Source organism: Tursiops truncatus, chromosome 16 (genome assembly GCF_011762595.2).
Source record: "Tursiops truncatus isolate mTurTru1 chromosome 16, mTurTru1.mat.Y, whole genome shotgun sequence".
Lineage (NCBI taxonomy): Eukaryota > Metazoa > Chordata > Mammalia > Artiodactyla > Delphinidae > Tursiops > Tursiops truncatus.
This window is the reverse complement of record NC_047049.1, coordinates 3,033,705-3,049,602: the sequence shown is the minus strand read 5'-3', so window position 1 is coordinate 3,049,602 and position 15,898 is coordinate 3,033,705. Positions and strand designations below refer to the sequence as shown.

Below are 15,898 nucleotides of genomic sequence, written 5' to 3'. Positions count from 1 at the left end.
CGCAGGGGGTCGGGGGGCGCCTGGGGCCGTGGGAACGGGACCCCGGGCGCGGGAGACCGCACAGGGTCAGCTGCGGCCGAGACCCCGGCGGTGCCGCAGCTCCGAGGCCTCAGGCCGCCTCCCTTCCCTCTTTGCGGGGACCCGGCGGCGCCGGCGGGGGTGCGAGCTGGCCAGACTCCGTAGGACCGCGTTGGGCCCAGAGGCCCGGACAGCAGGCTGGGCCGGTACGAGGTGACCTGTGATGCGCGCGCTCCTCCGGAGGCAGGCGTGGCTGCAGCCCCAGCTGGCGCTTCATGTACACGCACCCCCCCCCCCCCCCCCCCCCCCCCCCCCCCCCCCCCCCCCCGCCTCCCGTACTGGCTGGTCGCTGTGCTCAGAGGCCCCGGCGGTTTGATGTAGGAGGGGCTGTTCTGCTGAATTAAGGTTTCTTGGCTGCTTTTCCAAATCCTGCTGCGATGGCCGAGGATGCAGAGTTCTCATCCTGCTTCTGACTGTGGGCTCCTTGTTGGAGGTCTGGGCTGCATTCATTTCTGTAACCTGCTTCCTGTCATCGTTGGTGCATCTGGTCTTCTGGCTGGTGACACATTTGCTGTTAAAGAAGAGTTCTTCCGTCACAGAGTACTCAGACGTTCCCTGTGCATTTCCGGAAGAGGAGTAGGCGGTGTAAGCTGCGCAAACAGCGCCTGAGAGCGGGGCTTCTCCCGTCTTTCACCAGAGTTCCCCTCCACCAAAGGGCGGGGCGCAGAGCGGGCAGTGACTGGTGCTTCCGGGGCCTGGGAGCCCGGCAAGTGGGAAACCTATTAACAAACTTGTGCTTTTCCTGTTTCATGCTCATTTTGGTGTAAAACTTTTCTTCCTTGAAATTAATTAGCCGGGGCGGTGTACAGCGTTTCACTGTGGTTTCAGGTGCGTGGGCGCCTCCGTGCACCCCGAGGACGCACACTCAGGTCGGAGCTTGCTTTGACGCCGGTGTCTCGTTTCACGGAGAGGCTTTGTAGATTTGACTCTGGTCTGCAGCGCCGTGGTTAGTAGGGGAGCTTTTTTCTTCTTTTGAAGAAATAAGTGATAGTTACTAAGAAACTTCTAAGAGAACCTTTATGGGCCTTTCTGTAGAGTGTTCTGGCGTGTTCTGGTGTCATGCACCAGTTTTTGGCAAGATCCAGAGATATTTTATCTGTAAGCTGTTGGAATGGATATGGGAGCTCTAGTTACCACCTTGGTGTTGTACCTGGAAATATTTTTCAAAAATGCTTGAAGCTCCAAGAGATTTCTGGAGCATTTTGTTAAACTGTACACATGTAGGTTTGATGCACTTGTCTCTGTGTGGGATCTGTTTCCTTTACCCACACAGACATATACGGGTTTGTGTTCTGGCTGCTCCCTAATTCCTGTGTAGTTGCACAGATTCAAAACAGCCTTTGAGCTTCAGAATAGAAAAGCAGTTAAACCCTCCTGCATGGCTCATACCTTAGTTTGATAACATGAAAAAAATGAAAAGTTTGGAAAGGAAAACTGAGTTTTAAGTATAGTTTTTAAATGGAGACAGTGCCTGTTTTTGTCTAGAAATGGTTGTTTTAAAGACCAGTGAAAGAATTTCCTTAGATGTCCCTCTAACATGGAAGCTCTGATGGGCAGGCATTTTCACGGCTGTTTTATAATGTGCTGCTCGGAGCGCGTTGTTTAGGTGACTGGTGAACGCTGAGCGCTGTAACAAGATGCACGTGCGGTGGCCGTTCTCCACCTTGGCCCTGACTCCCCTGCCCTTGTTGTGATGGGTATTCTTCAGGACCAGAGCGTCGTTAATCAGGCAGGTGCTCACAGATGCCATGTCCTGGAAGTCTGTGTGTAAGCTCAGAATGGGCAGAGCACAGTATTTATGGGATCCCTGTAGAAGCAGTTTTTAACTTGGAAGTCTAGTTGTGACACTGTAACGCAGAATTTCTTCTCCCTTTGTGTGTGCATGTAGCTGGGTTCACCAAAATTTAGCAGCAAACGAGAATCATTTCCCTTCCATGTCAGGGCCGTAACAGAAGGCTTCGGAATGGTTCTTTTTTTAATTAGTAAACTTTATTTTTTAGAGCAGTTTTAGGTTCACAGCAGAGTTACACAGAGAGTTCCCATATACCTCCTGCCCCCCCCCACGTGTGCCCCTCCCCACTGCCAACGTCCCCTACCAGAAGGAGGTAAACCTTTGTTCGTTGTTTACATCAGGGTTCCCTCTTGATGGTGTACTGTCCGTGGGTTTTGACAAATGTATAATGTCGTGCCTCCACCACCGCCGTATCCTACAGAATAGTTTTACTACCCTGAAAACCCTCTGTGCTCTTACTCGTCCCTTGCTCCCCCCAACCCTGGTAACCACTGATTTTTTTTTTTTTTTTACTGTCTCCATATAATTGGAATCATAGAGTACATAGCCTTTTCAGATTGGCTTCTTTCTTTTAGTAAAATATGCATTTAAGTTTTTTCCGTGTCTTTTCGTGACTTGATACCTCAGTTCTTTTTAGCAATGAATTAATACTCCATTGTCTGGATGTGCCGCAGTTTGTTTAGCTATTCACCTAGTGAAGGGCATGTTGATTGCTTCCACGTTTTAGCCATTGTGAATACAGCTCCCGTAAACGTCCATTTGCAGGTTTTCGTGTAGACGTGAAGTGATGTTTTTGCACAACTTCTGGATCCATTCTAAGTTTGATATACCAGATGGCAGTGCCTGTATTTTGTTTGGCAAAATCATTTCAACCAGTTGAACCCTTCTTGGTTGTTAGGGCATAATAAACTGAGGCATACTTACAGCTGCCCTTTGTTGAATGTGACCTGGTGAAATTCCGCTGGGGAGGCCCTGGCCTAGTGGCAGTGGGAGCCGGGTCTCGGCCGCTGGCCTTGCTTCTCCCCATCATTTTCCTTCTTGACTTGTACACCTGCCGGGGGTCAATCCCATCCACTTTCTTCTCCCCCATCTCTTTGCCAGGTTTATTAAGAGGTGATGGGTGTGAAGTATTTTGTCTTCTAGGGGTTTGACACACGTTTTTCTCCTAATGAGGATAATCCCTCGCACCTGATCCTTATTAGATGGGCTGATGTTGAGGAATGAAGACAAAGGTGCTTCTCTGATGCTTTTTTCTTATTCTCTGATGCTTTTTTCTTACTCTCTGTTCAGCAGGGTGATTGTAAAACTAGTTTTCATTTCACCATGACTTTGTTGATGTCAGGAGGAGCCGCAGATAGGTTGCTCCCCTTCCCTTGATCAGTGCTCGTGATGCCAGCGAGCTTGCGCTTCACACACGCAGCTGATGGCAACATGGAGATGCCCGAGATGGGGCCGCCGTGGGGGAGGCCTGAGCTCAGCTGTGGGCCACATGCCGTTGACCTTGGGGAGATGACAATAGCCAACATCTGGGCACCTTGTTTGTACACTGCTTGTAAGAAAGCAGACGATTTCTTTTTTTAGCCCCTTTCTGGTCATTTTTCATTGCCTAGGATACCGATACTAGAGATGGGTAAAAGTGCAAAGGAGCAGGACTGTGAAGACGGTTCTGGAAGGACAGGTTTTAGACAGGCGTGGCCGGCCTGGAAAACTACAGGCTAAGGAGAAAGAAGACGGTTTGTTTCTGGGTTTCTTGCTTTTGGTATAGTGGGAACTCGGCCCCTGGCGCCAACCGCTTAATTCAGAACATTAAACACCATTCATGTTAAAAGAGAGATGAAACGGAATTCACTTCACTTTTGCAGAGGTCTCCAAATAGCCATGAAAAATCGATTCTTTTTCCTGCCACCAATTAATGTCGGCTTGCCGCTTTGCGGCTTTAGGTAGCTGCCACGGTGATGATGCAGGGAGCTGGGCCTGCCAGGCCGCCGGGCTGGGGGGGCACAGGGTGTGTGCCACATGAGAGCGGGAAATGGGGAGCCTGGCTGTTTAATCTGTGTCCTAAATGCGGCCGTGGTGCTGTCCCCCAGAAAGCCGTGGGCCCGGTTGTCCCTGCAGCTCGGGGACTCAGCTAAGAACGTGGTTTCGCACCATGTAAGCTTGCTCCCTGCTGCTCGCGGGAAGCAGTCAAAGAGCTGGCTTGTTGCAGCCTCCGCAGGACCCTGTGGGCTAGTTCTAAACTCCCAAACATGTGGGTTTGGCACATTGGAAACTGGTTTGTTGGGCTTTTGACGGTTGGCTTCCTCCCGGTCCTCCGACGGGGCTCCCGAGGCCTCTGCCGCAGGGTGGTCCCGTGGCCTCCAGTTGGCCGCTTCAGGATTGCTGGTTCCAGGACAGCCCCTATTTTATGCAACTGTAAACGTGGTGCTTAGGAGTAACGGATGGTTGGCTTGTAAAACTTTTCCCTCCTCTTTCTGGCTTGGAAACCAGCACGGCATGCTATTAGCTGGAGCAGATTCTGTTATTGAGCCCCAGAACCTGTGCAGACATCATAACCCTGTCTTCATGGGTGTGGTTACAGCGTCCCAGACCCAGCATCCCCTTCTCTGCCCGTGATGTTCTTGGGGTCGTTGGTGCTACCATTTGCCCTCCTGCCCCTACAGTGGCACTCACCGCTCCAGCAGCTGCCACAGCGGGCTCCTCTCAGACGTGGGTCCTCTCCCTCCTGTGGCTGCTGCCTCCTTCAGTTCACAGACACCCTGTGCTCCCTCTAGCACCAGGACCTTAGCACGTGCAGACCTGCCTGCCAGGGGCACTCCTCTCCTTCACCCTGCCCCCAGAAAACTCCAACTTGCCTTTTTGTGTAGGCACCTCTTCCAGGAAGCCTCAGGTCATCAAACCCCAGCTGTGGGCTCTCGTTAATCCTGGAGTTCTCCTGCTGAGTCATCACATCAGGTGTAATTGATTCGGATGATTAGCTCATTTATTCAACAGGTATTTACTGAGCACCTATGATGCATTCTGAGTGCTAGCATATAGCAAAAATCAGGACAACCTCAAGTTGAAGAAAACAGGAAATCCTCAGAACACTGGCTTGAAACAAGCAGGACTTTCTTTTTCTTGCACAAGTAGAAGTCTAGCAACAGACAGCACTGGTGTGGTAGTGGCTCACGGTGTCAGCGCCAGGGGCTCTCCAGTCTGTTGCTTTTGCCTCGTGTTCACCAGATGACTGCCACAGCTCCAGGCATCACATCTGCAGTGTCAGGGAAGGAGGAAAGGGGAGGAGATGGTGCCAGCCACAGAAGAATTTTTCTTTTTTTTTTTTAATCAAAACAAGACCTCTCGGCAGACTTCTTCTTACTCATTGGCCAGAGCTGTCACGTAACATTTGCTACTGTATTGGAGCTTACTTTCTAGTGAAGGTGACGCATGGCAAATAAAAGAAATCTAGTGTGATCTCATGTGCCATAAGTGCTGTAAAGGAAAGAACAGGAAAGAACGGATAGAGGAGACGGACTGCTTTAGGAAGATTTCTCTGAGACGGTGATGTTTGAGCAGGGTTGTGAGTTAAGTGACAGAGGCCACTGTGCCAGAACGTGAAGGGGAGGCATTTCAAGAAGAGTGAGTGGCAGGTGCAAAGGCCTTGAGGCAAGAGCAACATCTGTGTGTTTGAGGAGCTGTAAAAGTAGGGTGAATCGGGGGTCCTGGTCAGAGACCAGGTCAGGCAGGAAGGGAGGGCCCCAGGTTGTTGGGGGGCTGCAAGGACTTGTGATGGATGGGAGAGAAGGAGACGCGATTTCTTTCGTGTGTCGTTTTACTCCACCCTTTCTTTTTTTAAAAGTCAAAAAAATTCCAGACCTCCGAGTTTTTATTTTATGCAGAAGAGTATCAACAGCCCTTTGTTTTGCACGTGTGAGCTTGAGACAGTGCTAAATGTAGAACATTTGCTATCATCACCTGTGTTTTATATTATACTGAATTTTAATACAGTTTTTTATCCTTGTGAAAGGGATTCAGGTTTACTGTGGAAAACTTAGAAAATGCAGGTAGAAAGATGCAGGTAAATATTTCAAATCATTCTGCCATATCTCTATTGAGTTTCTAAGACAGACTTCTACTTTGGAATAATTTTGGACCTATAGAAAAGTTGCAAAGATTGCTCAGTGTGATTTGCTTTTTGTGGGTGATTTTCCTCCCCCAGTAGACCACGGTTGTCTCGTTACAGTTTCAGGCACCTGAGCCTGGTGGCTCATGCGTAAGGGGCACCCGGGTATTTATTAAACATTTATTTATTATTATTTATTTATGACTCATTATTTAGTCTCCCTTCTGCCTCACACTGGTTGAGCTCATCCTTATGCCTCGGTGGACCGTTTCCACGGTCTCCTTCATGACTCCCACCCTCTGTTCCCACCTATTCGTTACACAGCTGCCAGAGGGAGCCTTTGAAAAGGCAAACCTGGTGGATTTCCCCCTTGTTTGAAGCCCTGGGGCTTCTCAGGGACAAAGCCAGACACGAAACTGACCCCGTGGAGGCTGTGCGTCTCCCCCACGCTTCTTTCTGCGGCCCCTGGGCCTCCTCCCCTGCCTCCCAGGCTCTGCTGCTGGCTGTCTGCCTCAGCCTGCCTCCCACGTGCATCTTCTCTTCTGGCCCCTTGTTATAAGTCAGCTCTCTGGGTAGATGTCGTTTTCTCCAGACATTTTTAGCTGCTCTCCTGCAGCGTGTGGCCCTGCTCCCCTGTGGCAGCCCCCCTCCCTGCCCAGCAGCAGTGCCCTGGTGAGTCCTGTGAGGCTGTCGGGAGCCTGCTTGGCCCTGGACTTGGGGCTGGGGCCGTGGATGTTGTAGAGTCCACAGTGAGCAGGTGTCTCTACTGGGCCTCGTTGCCTTCGTGGTCCACTTGGGGCTCCCAGTCATGGCCTTCTCTGGGCTGGTGTAAGTTGATGAAACTCCTGGGGAGAGTTCATCTTTGGAGCCTGGTGGTCGGTTAGCTTCTGGAGTGGAGCGTGGGGATGTCGCTGTGGGAGGGTGTCAGGCGGGTCTGTCACACTCCTAGGGCTCAGGATTCCACCAGCATCTTTGTGCAGCCATCGTGCACGGCAGCCCCGTGTGTGTTTGGAATCGCTGCTTTCCAGACGGTACCTCCCACCAGCCTGTGCTGAGACGCTCTCCCTCCCTGATGCACTCACCTGCTGCGGAAGCCTCGCTCTTCTTGCTGCCCCGTTTCAGCCCCCGTGGGTCCCTCCTGGTGTCTGTGACACCCCCGTCTTGTCTGCAGGCATCCCCCCACCTCCTCGCCAGGCCTGCCAGCTCTGCGGGACCCGCAGCACACCTGCTGTTTCAGCCTGGGCTTCTCGTCAACATACACACCACGCCAAATGGCCCAGCGCTTCTGTCCTGGGGGCACATTATCCATAACATCGTAGGATGCAGTATTCCGCTGATTTTTACCTTTGCTCGTGGAAGGACTCTGTGCTGAATGCCCTGGCTGTCGACAGGAAAGAAAGTCGTGCACAGGTTTCTGTGGAGTCTCAAACGCCATTTCTGGCTGGGTTGGTATAAAATTATGTGAAAATAGCAGCTTTTCTTTTTCTGGCAAAGTAGCCGTTGGTGGGTTATGGTGCATTATGTTTGACTAGCAGTGGTTCTGCTAATGGGCTTAAAAGCCCAGAGGCGCTGGTGAAAGTACAGCTCAGCCAGGCCGAGTCCAGGAGGAGCTGGGCCGCGAGTACCAGGCCCGAGCCTTAGGGGAGGTGGTTCCGGGGAATCTTCACCTTCAGGAAAATTGAAGTGGGTTTGATTTCCATTCTGTCTAACCGATGAGGAAGTCTGAAGCGCTCACCTCCTCAGACTTCACATGACTAAACGACCAGCTGGGTGGATTGGCTAGAAGTGGCACGTGCCCCTTGTTCAGGACGCAGCTTTTGAGCTTGAGTTATCCCTGTTAAGGGCTGATGGCTCTTTGGTGGTTCCTGGCGTGGTTTGTGATTGACTCACCATGTTCTGTGGAGGCCAGCGGAGCTGCTGCTCTGTACGAGGGGGCAGCCCGCACTTGGGGCATGAGTTTAGACCGGTGGTCCAGGGCCAGTGCCGTGTTGCCGGGCGGTGCCTGCTGGTGCTGGGCACCGGGGGCAGCACGGCGGCTTCAGGCCGAGCTTCAGCGTCCTCTTGGTCCCACGCAGAGATGCAGGAGCTGGAGTGTGAGGTTGTTCCTTGGTCCGGAGGCAGCCCTTCCAGCTATGCCGGGGTCGGCTGGCTGCCCTTCTCCTGCAGTCTAGGCCTTTGGCCTCCGAAGTTCGGCCAATCCAGGCTGTGCTCAGAGCCCGGCTCCTGGGACGGCTTGGTGGCGTGCAAGGCCCTTCTCCTGGAGAAGCGAGGGGCCTGAGCTCTCCGGAGACCTGCTCGTCCTCCCATGTGGCAGAAATCCTCGTGCCCCTGCGCCCCCGGTCACCTTCATTGCCCTACCCCTGACCTGCCCTGCGCACCCGGATGTGTCTCCCCAGCCTTTCCTCAGAGTAAGGGTGAGAGCTGGGTGTGTGCTGAGTAGGAGAGGTCCTTTCGAAGCTGCAGGAGCGCCCAGCCGCCCCGTTCACCGTTTTTCCTGTCTTCTCCAGCTGGGCCCCTCAGAACAGCCCAGGGAGACTGGTAGACTCAGGTTACTATTAGTTACTATTAGTTACTATTATTGATGAGAAAATTGAGGCCTGGGAAGAGGAGTGGACATCTAACATTCACCCTTCTCCTGGTCGGCTGTGTGCCGGTCTCATTTCTGCAGCGATGCCGGGCTGTGTGCTTGAGCGGGGCTGGCATGGACACAGCCCTCCTGGAGGCTGTCCCTTTTCCCGGCCACTCGGCACAGGTACACCCTGGCCTGGCGCCCACGCGAGCTCTAGGCACCTCCTTGGGCCTGAGTCCAAGGACAAGTGACAGGGAGCCCGGGCGGCAGGGAATTGACGGTGGCTGCAACATCCTGTTTCCCGGGGCGCCGGTGGCCCCGGCGCCTGCTGCGTGCCTGCAGTCCCTCGTTGTTCCCACAGGTGTATCCTGAGGCTTGGTGTTGGCTGTGGTTGGACTGTGGCCAGTCTTGGTTCCTACCGTTTTCTGAGCCTGCTTCTCCAGCCTTCCCAGAAGTTCTGTGAGTTATGGAACGTCTTTCAGTAAATTGCTTTTGTGCTTAAATTAGCATCAGTCTCGGAGGCTCGCCAGCACGAGTCCTGCCTGCCATGGGCTCGTGACTTGTCAGGCTCCGGATCTGAGGCCTGAGCCAGGGCCCTGAGCCTGGATCTGCTGAGAAACAGCCTTCCTCTTGATGGAGGCCTGCTCGTTCAGCTTCTGAACAGGGACTCAGGTAGGAGGCACGGGTCGGTGAACACGTTTGCTAGTGCTCGGTAAAGAAACGAAGCTGACTTCTATTGCAAGACTGCTCGGAGCTCTTAACCCGCTAAGGTGCAGGGTGTCACTCAGAAGGGGAGAGCGCGTCCAGGCTTCTCATCGTGCCAGCAGAACGCTTTCTCCGAACACACTTTGTGCTCAGAGAAATGCTCTGCTGGCCCCTTGACCCAGATGGTGGACATGCTGATGATCCGGCTCAACACACGTATGATAAACCCCTTACATGTATAATGCATTTGCCATCCGTGGGGCCCTGACTCGTGGTAGCATGGTCACCTGCCAGCAGCTCAGGGTGATGGAAAATGTCCACAGATGTGAGCGGGTGCGGGTCAGGAGTTGATTCTGGCTTCAGGAGACAGGGGGACGCACCCAGGGGGTTGGGAGAAGGGGTGGCAGTTGGCTTTTGAAGAATGTTTAGGATTTTGAAGTTGTTGGATAAGAATTTAGGGAGGAGAGCAGTGCACTCTGGGTGACAAGGTCAAAGGCCAAGGATATTGGGTTAGAATGTCAGTTGCGGCAGGGATAATGGTAATCCTAAATCCTTCGGGGATGTCAGGTCTTTACACACATTCCCGCTAACCCTTGTGCCAGCCCTATGATTTAGGTATCGTTTGTCCTACAGATAAAAGCACTTGTGTCTCAGAGAGTTTAGGTGACTTTCTCAAGGTGATGGGTCGTGGGTAGGAGGCCATGATCTCCCTCTGCCTGGTCTGATCCCTGTTTCCGCATGACAGAGTGGAGGGGGTGGGAAGACTCTTTTGGTTTTTATCCCTCAGGCAGTGGGGAGCCATGGTAGGAATATGAGGTGTCAGAGAGCATCTCCGATGCCGGGCAAACATCTGAGAAGGTTTCCCAGCAAAATCCTGTGTCCACTCACTGGGAACTGGAGAGCTATTCGATTCAGACCCCTGTCACTGTGCACAGAAAGGGGGATGTTGAACAGGGCAGCTCTGGAGCCCAGGGGTTAGGATGGAATCTTGGGAGTGATGCTTGCACGCCATGGGGTTTGGGGAATGGTGCTTGACCTCTTCAAGGCATAGACCTGTGTGTGCCTCTGTCCTGGGGCTGTTGGGAGGTAGAGCAGGGAGTCAGCGTGTGCTGTTAGGAGCAGGTGGAAGGCACGCGGAAGGGAGGAGAACCTGCGGGGTCAGGGCGATGGGGGCGTGTTGCGGTTTCACTGTAAAGCAGTCACCAGGCCAAGTGGGGCAGACGGGACAGTCAGGGAGAGGCCAGTCCCCGGCGTCCAGGCCTGGATACTGGAACCCTCGCTGCACGTGAGGGGCGCCCACGGACTTAGGGCCACTGGAGCGTGAAGGCAGCCGCCAGCCTGCAAACAATGAGCACGGCTGCATCCCAGGAATACTTCCCTTGCAAAAGCAGGCGCTGGGCCAGGTTTGGCGGCGGGCTGCGGTTCGCTGAGCTGCTGTAGCGCCGTCGTGTCGTCAGTAGTGATGTGGTGTTCTAGGTGAGGGTGGCTGGAGCGGGAAGACCCCGGGTGTAAAGAGGGGGCCCGAGGGCGCCCTTCCTCGGGGAGGTGGGGATTGGTGAGCGAGTCCGGGAGGATGGGCGCAAATGAATGAGAAGAGCTGAAAATGGTAGAGCCGGCGTGTAGTGCGGTGCGGGGGTGTGCGGGGTCCCAGGAGCAACGTCCAGTGGGGCTCGGGGCGGGGCTGGGTGGTAGCCCGCTCACCGACACGCTGCACAGGGGCAGAGCCCACGCGCGGTTACGGTTTTGGACAAGTTCAAGTGAAGCGTTTCCAGGACACAGAGGTCAGGAGAGCCAGGCGGCAGCCCGACTTCCAGTCCGGAGCTCGCAGGGAGGCCTTGCGGGGCTCCGGTTCCGGGGCGGCTGTGGCTGAGCGCGGAACCCTGGGAAGCGCTGGCCCGTGAGGTGGCCCGAGGGAGGTGTGCGGGAAGCAGGGCAGGCAGGAGTCGCCGGGGAGACCAGGCGGCCTGGGTGGGCTTCCCCACGGCCCTCTCTTCCGGCCTCCCCTCGAGGCCGAGGGATTTTTACAAGATGCCAGCCTGCCTAAACCTTGGTACAGGCTTTTCGCTGCTCTTAGTACATCTGTTCTTTCTTTTAAACTTCCACTGGGTTGACCAAAATTAGCATCTCTCAGAATTGTTCGCGTGGAGGGTACCTGATAGGATAGCTTTTGTACTCTGGCTTGAACACAAGCAAAGTCCGTGCGCTTCTGTAAGAGAGGGATTCCGACGCGCGGGCCCTCCGCGGCCGCTGCCGGGTCGGATCTCGCTCCGTTTCTGTAATTCATTTAATAATGCTTTAGTTTTAAACGTACTTTATTCAAAATATCCCATCCTTTGTCTTCAGTTTTTACTGAAAGTGTTGTTGGTAATTGTTTTATTTTAAATAGCTTTAGGTACTTTTTAAAAGGCACTCTTATTTCATCTTTGACTCTGCGTTGGTTAAAGATAAATGAGAAGAATAGGGAGATGGTAATTTAAAAAAAATTTTTTTTTTAATTATCTTTGACTGCATTGGGCCTTCGTTGCTGCGTGCGGGCTTTCTCTAGTTGCGGCGAGCGGGCTTTCTCTAGTTGCGGCGAGCGGGGGCTACTCTAAGTTGCGGTGCGCGGGCTTCTCATTGCGGTGGCTTCTCTTGTTGCAGAGCATGGGCTCTAAGCGCACGGGCTTCAGTAGTTGCAGCACGCGGGCTCAGTAGTTGTGGCCCCCGGGCTCTAGAGTGCAGGCTCAGTAGTTGTGGTGCACGGGCTTAGTTGCTCCGCGGGCATGTGGGATCTTCCTGGATCAGGGCTTGAACCTGTGTCCCCTGAAGTGGCAGGCAGATTCTCAACCAGTGAGCCACCAGGAGATCGTAATTTAAGGAGATGAGAGGAGAGTGAATTGTTGGTTGGCTGCTCTGGGTAATTATGGTAATCTTCTGTCTTCAAAGTGACTATGTTATAAAAATGACACATTATATGGTTAAATTCCAAAAATGGGGAAAAAACTTTGGAAGATGTTTTATGTCTTAAATAACTGGGGCTTCTGTTGTGCTTTAGAAGTGACCAAACTCTTTCACGTGTGCGTAACTTTAAAAATTGTTTCTCTTTAGGTACTTGCGAGAATGAACAAGACCTGTGAAATGAAATACAGAATGATGGACAGCCCTCTGGGGAAGATCGAGATCTCTGGCTGCGAGCAGGGTCTGCACGGGATAAAGCTGCACGGCCGGAAGATCCCAGACACTGAGTGAGTGAGAGTCCTGTGTGACACCCACTGCTTGCTTTGTTCAAAGCAACAGGGAGAATACGATCATTGCTTGTTCTCCATTGATCACAGGGTAACACGTAGCCACACGCTACCAATCACAAAAGCTAGCATCTCTCTAAAAATGGTAGGGCCATGATCGTTCATTTTCAGCATCTGTGCTTACTGCCCAGGAACCCTCCACCTCTGATTAACCACAGGGACATAAGCTGTAATTAGGAGCCCCAAGACGTATTAATGTATACGTTTATAGAGATGTTGGTGGACTGTATTGAGCGCTTTGATTCTTAAGCAAGTGGGATGTGGGAATCTCTTTGGCCGTTTGGTGACAGGGAGCTGCTGCTTCCTTAATCCGGATTTTTAAATCCAGGACCAACGTTCACTGTTCATCAGTCTGCCAGGTGATGAACTTCTATGGGACTTCTGTTAATGGAATTTTTTATTAATGGACTTTTATTCCAAAGTCCTGGAATTGCTTCATCAGTAGCTCTACTGGGCCTCTTGGAGATGGTGTCCGGCTGTTGGTGTGTGTGCGCAGCAGAGGAGAAAGGGTGTGAAATCCCCTTGTTAGCATGGAGTCAGGGTACTGCCATTTCTCACGGAACACGTTTCTCTGAACGATCTCCACTATTTATTTTCTCTAATTATAAAACCATTAAAAATTCAAAGCACTCCTTAATGTTTTGTTCTGAAATGTAACATTCAGTTTCCTCCATTCATTGATTGTGAGTAGCAGTTGTATTTTAAAATTGCAGTTCTTGTTATTTCTGACAGAAGAGGGGAAAAACCACCCACTCCTTTGCTCAGCGTTTGTCTTAACGGGCTAATAAACACAGCGCCAAGGATGTTAGAAAAAGAAAATACGTAAGAAACATAAAAATTGATTTTAATGGACCGCTGTCAGAGATGGCTATAATGAGCACAAGGGCGGTAATAAATACCAGTTTTCGCCTCCTCGGTCGAGATTTTTCCTGTAGAGCTGCACGTTACAATCAATAGTCTTTTTTAAGACCAAAAAATAAGCAAACCTTTGAATTATATGAATACAGTCTTCTTCATTTCTATGAGAACCATCTGGCTGTAGTGTTCAGAAAATCACAGGCACCAAATAATTTGTAGGGAAAATGTCATTTTGTCTTTTAGCATGTTCAGTTGCACAGTAAATCACAGAAATTAAGTGTTGAATTCTTTTTTTTTGTTTTGTTTGTTTTTTTTAAAAAAAGAGCAAGTGAATTTGGAGAAGAAAAAGTAGGAGGAAAAACCCCTCTTGAAGTGCTTTAAATGTCCATTAGGAATTGTGAGAACAGAGTGAAGATGAGGCTTAGCTTTGCTTCTACTCTCTGTACTTTCTGAATCAAGTTAGGATTAGGTTCATCTGTGGAAAACAAGCTCCTCCAAGTAACAGCTTAATCAGATGCAGCCGGTTTCTCTGGAGGAGAAGCCCTGGCGGAGGAGCAGTGACGCTGGGTCTGCTGGCGGGATGGTCACTGGAGTCTGGCACCCTGAGCTTTCCTCTCGGCATCTGCAGGCCAGACTCTGGGGTGCGAGCTGCCACACCCCTTCATGAGCAGCAGAGAGAGGAGAGAGAAAGGAGGGGATGCCCTCTGTTTCCAGAAGCAGCATCCGTGTCTTCTCTCACCTTGCTGGGCACGCCGCGCGGGAAGCACGGAGCTTGGCGTGTGCGAGCTGAAGTCGGCGGTTCTGTGCGGAGCGGATTTGGCGGGGGGCGGAGGGCAACCAGCAGTCTGTTGTATATGGTTAATTTGGGGAGGGATATTTCAGAGGTAGAGAACGGCATAAAAATTATGTGTGAATACTCAAGAGTTAACAGTTTCTTTCATTTAAAAAAACCGAGGTGAAAATCGCATAATAAAATTCGTAGATTTTAACTGTAAAGATCAGTGAGTTTTCACAGATGTGTACGACCACACGACCACCAGCCCAAACCAAGATATAAAACACTCTAGAAAGTTCCCTCGTGCTCCCTTTCAGTCACCCCCTCCCCGTTGGCATCCACTGTTCTGATCTCTGTCATGTTGGGTTAGTTTTGCTTGTTCTTGAGCTTGTTCTAGGTGGAGCCGTACAACACGTACTTCTTTTCGTATTCAGTTCAGCGGTGTTTTCAAGGCTCACCCGTGTTGCTCCGTGTGTCAGTAAGTAGTTCATTCTTTTTTATCGAGTAGTAGTTTGTTTTAGGAATATACCACAGTTTGTCTATTCATTCTCCTGTTGATGGACATTTGAGTTGTCCAGGTTTGCGGTACTATGAACAAAACTGCTGTGAATATTCTTGTTCAGGTCTCTTTATGGACGTACGTTTTCTTTTCTCTTGAGTGAATTCCTAGGTGTGGAATTGCATGGCTGGATTGCATGTCAAATGGATGTTTAACCTCGTAAGAAATTGCCAACATGTTCCCCAAAGTTTACCATTTTACATTTCCACCAGCAACGTGTGGGAGTTTCTGTTATTCTGCCTTCTCACCGCACTTGGTGGTGGTAGTTTTTAAAGTTACAGCCGCTCTGATGGGTATGAGGTATTATCTCTCTCACTGTGGTGGTGACCTGCCCTTTCCTGATGACTTACTTTGAACACCGTTTTCAGTAAGCTTTCATTGTGAGGCAAGTCTCTTGCCCATTTTTAGTTGGTGTTTTCTTGGTTTTTGTTGTCAGTTGGTAGTTCTGGTTATAATGTGGTGATCAGATATATGTGTTGATCGTTTCCTCACAGTTGGGGACTTGTGTTTTTATTTTCCTAATAATGTCTTTTAATGAATAGAAGTTTTTAATTTTGAGGAAGACCAACTTTTTTTTTTCCTTTCTGTTCGGCATATTTCGTGTGTTTAAGAAATATTTGCCTACTCTGATTTCACAAATAGATTCTCTTGTAAATCCTTTGAAAAACATTATAATTTTAGCTTTTTATGTTTAGATCTGTGTTCCATCACCTTGAATTACCTTGTTGTGAGGTACTCAGTTTTCTCCGCAGATATTTAGTTGTTTCAGTATCATTTGTTGCAGGGGGAGGGGAACAATTCCTTTCTCCATGGCATCGCCTCAGTGTTCTTGTCAGAAAATCAGTCACATGGCCATACGTGTGTGGGTTATATGTCTGGACACTGTTGTGTTCAGCTGATCTTTTCATCTGTTCTGTGCCAGTGCTACACTGACTTGATGATGTAGTTTTGTGATAAGTCTTGAATTAATGTGAGTCTTCCAGCTCTCCACCCCCCACCACCCGTTTTTTTGTTGTTGTTGTTTTGTTTTTTTGGAAGATTGTCATGGTTTCTAGGTCTCAATTTTCCCTATTACTTTAGAATCGAGGTGTCAGTTTCTCCGAAAATGCCTGTGGGGGTTTTGATTGGAGTTCCTTGAATCTGTGTGTCAATTTTGGGAGGGTTGACATCTTAAAT

The 15,898-nt window shown here is 50.8% G+C and overlaps 1 protein-coding gene across 7 annotated transcripts in view; it reads left to right on the top strand.

The window, feature by feature from the left end:
• The first annotated feature begins 431 nt into the window (after positions 1-431).
• The window catches only part of MGMT (O-6-methylguanine-DNA methyltransferase), a 302,488-nt gene continuing 287,021 nt past the window's right edge, over positions 432-15,898 (top strand). For 3 of the 7 annotated variants that reach the window (XR_012326778.1, XR_012326779.1, XR_012326780.1), the window contains exons 1-2: positions 432-663; positions 12,334-12,470. Coding sequence is in view for 2 of the 7 variants with exons in the window: in XM_073793809.1 (XP_073649910.1) it covers positions 12,346-12,470 (125 nt within the window). In the remaining 5 variants the exon portion in view is untranslated. Of the gene's footprint in view, positions 664-12,333; positions 12,471-15,898 lie in introns of those variants that run through there. The other 4 variants (XR_012326782.1, XR_012326781.1, XM_073793809.1 and 1 more) reach the window with 2 other exon arrangements.